Source organism: Pteropus alecto, unplaced genomic scaffold, assembly GCF_000325575.1.
Source record: "Pteropus alecto unplaced genomic scaffold, ASM32557v1 scaffold3, whole genome shotgun sequence".
Classification (NCBI taxonomy): domain Eukaryota; kingdom Metazoa; phylum Chordata; class Mammalia; order Chiroptera; family Pteropodidae; genus Pteropus; species Pteropus alecto.
The window spans coordinates 512,437-519,943 of record NW_006442484.1 but is presented as its reverse complement, the minus strand read 5'-3'; the positions used below and the strand labels follow the sequence as shown (position 1 = coordinate 519,943).

At 46.9% G+C, this 7,507-nt stretch overlaps 1 protein-coding gene across 1 annotated transcript in view; it reads right to left on the bottom strand.

Moving 5' to 3' along the window:
- Positions 1-5,438: 5,438 nt before the first annotated feature.
- The window catches only part of OLIG1 (oligodendrocyte transcription factor 1), a 6,770-nt gene continuing 4,701 nt past the window's right edge, over positions 5,439-7,507 (bottom strand). The window contains 1 exon segment of the mRNA XM_015596437.1: positions 5,439-5,629. Coding sequence (XP_015451923.1) covers positions 5,439-5,629 — 191 coding nt within the window.

Genomic DNA, 7,507 nt, shown 5'->3' with positions numbered 1-7,507 from the left:
CCTCGGTGCATTTGTCACAACCAAGAAACAGACATAATTTAAAAAAAAAATACAGTTAGGAGCGCACAGTTTCTTAACCCGCTTCGTTTACCAGATAAATAAATATTTTCCTATGTCATCATTCTTTTAAAAGAAGAAACGAAGGTAGCAAGTATGACTATCAAACGAGTTCGGTTCTAGGTAAGATTTTGAGAGCGTATAATCGGAAAGCTGCAATCACAGGGGCTGTCCTCAGGTGAGGAACCCTACCCAGGAGCCCCCCCTGCCCTCCCAGCCTCAAATCTGCCCTGGTGCCCACAGCGGTGCCCACTGGACGCGATGGGGAGCATCAGCCATGGAGCCTGAGCGGAAGGAGTCCAGGCATCCTCATTTCTAGCCTTTGTTTTGAAAATTCCAATAGAAATACAGTCTCACTTGAAAAGTTTTGAACATATATATGAAAAGCAAGGAAAAAGTGCTAACACCACCTCCCAGAGAGAGCCACGGTCAACATGTAGATGTGCATTTGGAATCACACTGTTTTGCAATCTACTTTTCACTTACGTCATGACTATTGTTCACTAATATTTCATATTTTTATTAAAAAATTCCCCTAGTGACTGTATAAAATTCTACCCTATAACTTTACTGTAATTATTTAACCCCATCTCATATTTTGGGGCATTTAAGGTGTTTCCAGCTTTTTCCTATTATATAGGGGACTGCACTCTTTTTCCTATTATATAATTTGCCCTATTTATATTTTTCATATTATATTATTTTTATTAATATATTATCATAATATAACATCATAACGGGTGTAACTAAGTAACTTTATTATCATCTCAGGAAAAATCCTCAAAGGCAGAATTAATGGGTAAGATCAATATTGTTCGATTTGTGCCTTTCCTGAGCGGTGCTTTTCGAGAACTACAGAAAACAAAACAAAACAAAACAACATCAGATTTCACTGTATTTGATGAAGGAACCATCACGGAAGTGTGATTCTCAGAAGAAAAGACCAAACCCTCGCCATGGCTTTGGTGCTTCACCGATTAGAGGTTAGTCAACCGTGTGTGTAGCTACCTGGGGGCTCCCACACCAGGAGATAGACAGGTAGGTGTGTGGGGCGCTGAACACGAACACTAACAGCTGAGGAACCTCCCAAGACTTGGCTGAAAGTGATCAAAATAACAAAGAGGAAACAAACGTAATTGCCAATCATCATTTGGCGGTTCAGTTGGGTGAGTTATCAAACATGCAAAAGCCGTCAGCAAGATCAAGCAGTTATAAGTAACATCAAAACTGTTCTTTTCCTGCAGATGCTACTATTGTGTTGCTGGGTTCTCAATTCCAGTAAAATTCTGAGCCTGATTGATGTCTGTGTAACTTGTTGTAATTGAGTTTATCCGAATGATTTGAAGGTGGTGCTGGTACTGTTATCTTATTGAGTGGGAGTTGCCGTTTTTAGTTTTAATTTACTTCTCACTAAGTAACATATGAGATTAACGATAAAAAAAAGAAAAAAGATTCCTAAAGCTTTTACCAAGTATAAAAGAAGATTTTTGAAAAGTTGTACAGGAAAATAAAAGCTAAAAATATCTCGGCCTCCGATAAACTCTTTCTAGCACCGTGTCAATTAAAAATAAAATTCGCCAGTTCTATAAAAGTCACAACTCGTAGCGATAACCTCCTGTACTTGGAGTTGATTTTAAATTGATAATGCTGAAAATGCCATGATTGTTATAAATAGGGATTACTTCTAATCTCTGAGAGGAAGAAGCCAAACAGTGAATGCTTTACAGCAGTAAATAAAAACAGGTGCCAGGAAAACAGAAAAGATGAGTGATAAGCTTGCAAAATACGAAGACCAGACCTTTCCTGGGTGCCCATGTGGCCCTGTGGAACCGGCCCTTGCGTTTCTGCATTTTGTAGCCCTGGGTGTTCCTAAGCAACATACATCATGTCTTCATTTCAGAGCATAAAATCAGTAGCCGGAGAGGCTATTGGTATTGTACTCAACATTTAAATTCCATGATAGTTATTCCTTACAAAGCTGGGAAATTGTTTAATTTCAGTATATATCAGGATGTTGTTAACAGTGGTTTTCTCGGAGTGGTGAGATTATAGACAATTGCTATTTCTGTATTCTTCTTGAAATGGCCTTATTTATTTATAATGAGTATACATAACCCTTCTTAAAAAAACCAAATAAAGATCTCTCTTTAAAAACATTGCTATAGAAGCCAGTTCCGAAGTCCCCTTTCTGTTTCTCTCAGCTACATTTCCAAGGTGGAAGTAGTAAAATCATCACTCTGGCGTCCCTGACCTGTTAGGCTGTTTATAAGCTGGTGTGAGGTGCAGGAATAGGACCCACCATCCGAGAATCTGGTTTTAAAGACTTTTAGCACTGTTTTAGTTGCTGTGAGTCAAGGGAGGTCATTTGATCTAGAATGGCCTAGTATAATTAACAAATTCTCATTAGGGGGCTCTTTTCAATTTTGTGTGTGTGTATTTTTTAACTTAAAAATGAACTTAAACACTTAGAGTTTTTTTCTTGGGGGGAATTGGGGTCATTCAGTTGAAGAGGCTACTGCGGGTTATCAATCATTCCTGCACGTACTTGAACCAAACATTCCCCTTAAAAGCCATGGCAAGCGTTTTTCAAATAGACGAACTGATATTTAAAGATCTGACACGTGTAATATTTACTGAATTCCAAAGACTTCCAGAAGACAACAACGGTGATACAGATCAGCAGTCTGGATCCTTGTCCCGGGACATCACTTCCCCAGGGTTGAGATTTTGATGCAAAGGGCAGCAGAGTATGAAGACAATGAAGCCCCTTTATTTTACTTAATTAAGCCCTGTGGTGACATGGGACCTTGTTCCAAAGTTCCTTATGTTTAATTTTCTGATATGGCCACCCCGGGCTCCTGCATGGAGTCACCTAGCTTCCAGGGCCAGGCGACACCTGGTGAGAGTAGGTAGAAGGAGCCCAGGCTGACAGAGGAAGGTGCCCTCTCCCCATACTAGACTTCGAGGCTGAAAGTTCCTCAGGGCGCAAGTCATTCCAGCCCCATCCCCCGAATCCCCTCTGCTGCGTTCTTTTGTCAACCCCAAGCCCTTAGCACAAGCCTGGCACCAAATAACATGCCTGATAAAATGCTCATGAATGGTACTGGCCACTGTCGTCTCTACTACCGCTACCATTTCTACTTTTAGAGGTTACGCTGCCCAGGAATGGGGGGACAGGGAGCTCACTGCACTTGAAGCCCTTCTCTTTGTCCCCCAACCTGGCCAAGGACGTGTGGGGACAGCGGGAAGGACCCTTACGAACTGGGGCGGGGGAGAGGGTGCTTGCCTTCATGGCTGTATTGGAATCAAGGGGAAAAAAATCAGCGACACTGGTCCTGCCTGTATTTAAACTTTCGATGTTTTGTTCATCCTGGATTTTTGCATCGATTTTGAAAAATATGGATTTAAGACATTATTTGACATTGTTTGGCACCTCTTTAAGTTTCGTGCCCAAAGAAAGTGTCTCACTGACCTCACCTTAGTCCTGGCCCTAAGCAGATCTAATCTATTTTATTTTACTTTGGAAGCTAAGTTTAATTATCAGAATTTGTTTCTGACTGGGCCCTGCCGACCAGTTTAAGATGGTCATTTAATTAATGAGCTTGAAGGAAAGCGTAATTACTATCCCAAATTTGCATGCTAATAAGCCCTTCCTCCCCTCCCCTTCCTCCCCCCATCCCTCTCTCTTCCTTTTTCACTTTAACAAGTATTCTGTTGAGGGAGATTCCTGAACACAGGCTGAAATTTGCTTTAGGCACCGTCCTCCAAGTTTAGATAACCACAGACACTATTTTAAGGAATAATCGTTGTGCCGGCACCTGACAAGCATTAGTGGGTCAGAGGAATGACTGTTGGCCCTGCACCCAGCTCACCGGCAGGGAGAAGCCCCAGCACCTCTCCTGGGCCTGACCGTGCAAGGGATGACTCAGCCTGTGATTTCATTCACCCAGCCTGGTGTTTATGCCACTCGCCACAAACCAGTTAATACCATAGGAGCTGTCCCGAGCTGACGCTCCTTTGGGAGAGAATGACATCCAGTCAGCTTGTGGCCCCTGTGGCCAAAACAGCTGAAATGGTATGGCTTCTGAAGAACTCATTGTCTATATTAGTCAATTGGCCAGGAGGAGGAGAATCCTGGGTCTCTCCCCCCTCTACCTTGGAGAAGCATTTTGGCTTCCACGTGGGCTTGGCACCGTGGCGGAGAGATGTGGCTGGGCTCTGGATGCTAACTTGGATAGATGGAGCTAGCATAGGGTTCCACGGGAGAAGCCCCGCAAAAGACACCTTTGGGTGCAAGGGAGTGCCATAAGGAGCTCGGGGTTTCAGAAGGCAGCGTCGCTCCTTCTGAACGGACTTCTCCTTGGCACCATCCAGTGCTGTCATAGGCCCTGATCGTGAATTACAAGAGAAGACGGGGGACAATTGCGTGCACACCCCCGCTTTCCTAACAACCGTCGACAGCGAACACAGTCATGTAACAACGTATTTGCGGACCATGGGAAAAAAAGCTATGAAGGGCAGTAAGAAAAACAACCACAATCACAATAAGCACCGTGCTATCAGTTTACATGCGCTGCCTCATTTAACACGCAGCGAGGTGGGTTCGAAGATGATTAGCTCTCAGAGATGAAGAGACCGAGGCACTAAGAGTTCGAGTAGCCGGTCCAAAGTCATGTGGTCAGCGAGTGAGGTCACCGACCGTGAGGCACAGACAACAGGCAATGCGTAGCTGAGACTTCGTAGAAGAGGGGTGAGCAGGACGGCGGAATGGACGATGGGCGAGGAGATTGGTATTTGAACGCGCTTGAACCCTGCACAGGGTCCCCGGGAGTGGAGGGCATGAGGAGGAAGCTTTGGCTCCCCTGCCCCTCCCACGCTCCCCAGGGAGGTTTAGGCTCAACCCTGACAACTCTCCATCTGCGCTACTGCCACTGCGGGCCTGTGAGCAGGAAAACAGAACAGGTATGTTCTGGCGCTCTCCCAGCCCCTGGAGCCGCGATGCCAAGGTCGCCAGCGGAGTTGGAAGTTGTCTGTTAAATGAGATGCTGTGATGTCCCCTCACTGGTGATGAATGTAGGGGGAGAGCTGCTGGTTTAACCCCCCGACCATGACTGTCTCTGAGAAAGCAAAAGGCCATGAAGAACCAGGACTGCGGAGGCAGTGACTGTACGTGGCGGACACTGCCAGAAGCCAGCAAAACAACAAAACAATCGCAATAACAACACCGCAAACACTCCCTGGGGACGGGTGAGCTAGGCGGCCAGAACGCTCCGCTCAGGTTTTAAGATGTGAACGGGAAGCGACCTCATGAGCATGACCTTAAAAGCGTTCGTTTGTTTGTTTGTTTTGCTTTTTGCCTGATCACTAGCACCAGGGACGCCTCATGTCTCGAAGGTGCCGGCTGCGTGATGTCTGCCTTTGACCCCAACCACAACCCGGATATCCACCGTCCTTCCTCTCATCCGCCACCAGCAGGTCTGGAAACGCTGGAAATGATGTGTGTCTGGGTCGTGTCGAAACCTCACTATCACGTCGATTAGACGTGTTCTGTTAGTACCAACCACAGCCAGACCTGGGGCCGAAAGAAGAGGGGGCAGGAGGAGGAGGGAAAGTTAGGGAGGACAAGCCTCGGGGTCCCTCCCTGCCCCAGACAAAGCCTCATTTCTTTCAGTGTCTGGCTCCTACGTCTTCCCTTAACCGGCCTCAGCTCCCTTAGTCTCTACCTCTTCAGGCTTCTGTTTTCCCATCTGTAAAATGGGGTAATAATAGTGCCTGCCAAATGAAGGCCTGCCTGTAAAATGCTTGGAACGTTGCTTGTCACCTGATGAACACAGGGTGAGCTCTTGTCAATGCCATCATTAGTATTTCTAGTAATATTTCTACTGCGAACTGTTCCACTTTTCCGCGGCCCGTCCCCAGGTGAGCTGGCCTCTCTCTCTCCCTCCCCAAAGATGAGAGTTCTCATCTGATCTCGTTCCTTTGCAGTCTCCAGGTTGTATGGCTTTGGCATTCTCTAAGGAGTTACCCACGTTACTTAGAAGCTTCTGGCACACAATAGCCCTTCTTGCTCCAAGTGCTGGGACCTATGCCAGCACTTTCTCTGGGCCCCATGGCCTACCTCTGGCTGGTGCTCCACGTGCAGGACCCCCTTCAGGGATGTCTGCCCTCAGTCCTGGGGTTTGGCGGCAGCCGGCACTTACTCTTGCTGAGCAGCCTCTCGAGAAGCACTCACGTCCATGAAAAACACTCTGCATAAAAGATGCCCACACCGTTGAGAAAATCAGGGTCCCTCAGTGTTAAAACACTGGATGTCTACGTGGCAGCACCAAAAGGCAAAGGCAGCCACAAAGAGACACCCTTAAGATGCTGCTTTCCCCTTCAGCCTGCTGCCTTTGTCTGTCAGCCGTCTACTCCCTCGCCTTCTGAAAGTCGTCTTCTGAAACCCTAATGACAAACATGTAACAATCAGAGGAGGTCTCGAAGGGTTTGCCTCAGCTCTGTGACTCCCCGTCACCAATCTGGGCCTCCCCTGGGGCTAAGGGGCAAGGCTGCTAGAGAAGGTTCAGGTGACTGAACTGCAACCAGGTCACCTGGCAGGACAGTGCCCCTGTGTCTGCTGCTTCCTGATGCCACTTTGCAGGGGCAGACGAGTACTGAGCTGAGAGGCTGGAAAAGGCCAGAGGCTGGAGATTTTCCAGAGGGCAGGAAAAATGTGTTCACCTCATTTGGGTTCCTATTTCCAGTAGATTCCAGTCCCACCAGGACAAACCAAGGAAGTGGGTGTGGCCTCCCCAGAGCAGATACTGATCTCTGGTATTGCTGTCTCTGACTACCCGTTTGGCCTTGAGCCTACCTCTTGAGCTTCCTGGGCCTCAGATGCCTTGTTCAGTAGGAAGGAGAGTGGACAGACAACCAGGAAGGTCTCCTGCTCCGCTGGCATTCTGTGGGACTCAGAGCTACGATCTGGCACCTATGGCCTTTGCATTCTGCAGTGGCCCATCTGCATTCTGTGTCCTCTGTGGTCCCTGAGGAAGAAGGCTGAGCATGAAGGAGAATGTGGTCCCTTTGCTTTCAATCCAGCATTTCCCCGACGAGTACCCAGCAGCCTGTGGTGTTTAAGGACTTGGATTGTTGACCTGCTCGTCCTGAGCTCAGAGCCTGAGCTCCCACCTGTCAGTGTAGCTGGAGACAAATGGGGAAAGTTTTCTGATGGAGCAGCTAATCCCATATGAGCAGAGAGAATTTGTCTTAATTTCTGATCAGGCATTACAGCTTTTAGGCTGTGTTTCGTTAAAAAGGACAGAATGGGAACTGCTTAACAAACTCATTTGCGACACGTCCATAAATAACGAGGCTAGTTTGTACGTAGATCCTGAGGATTATCTCACCACTCTGTTTTCACATCTTACATCTGGTGGGATAAACTGGAACTTGCTTGAAAACAATATTT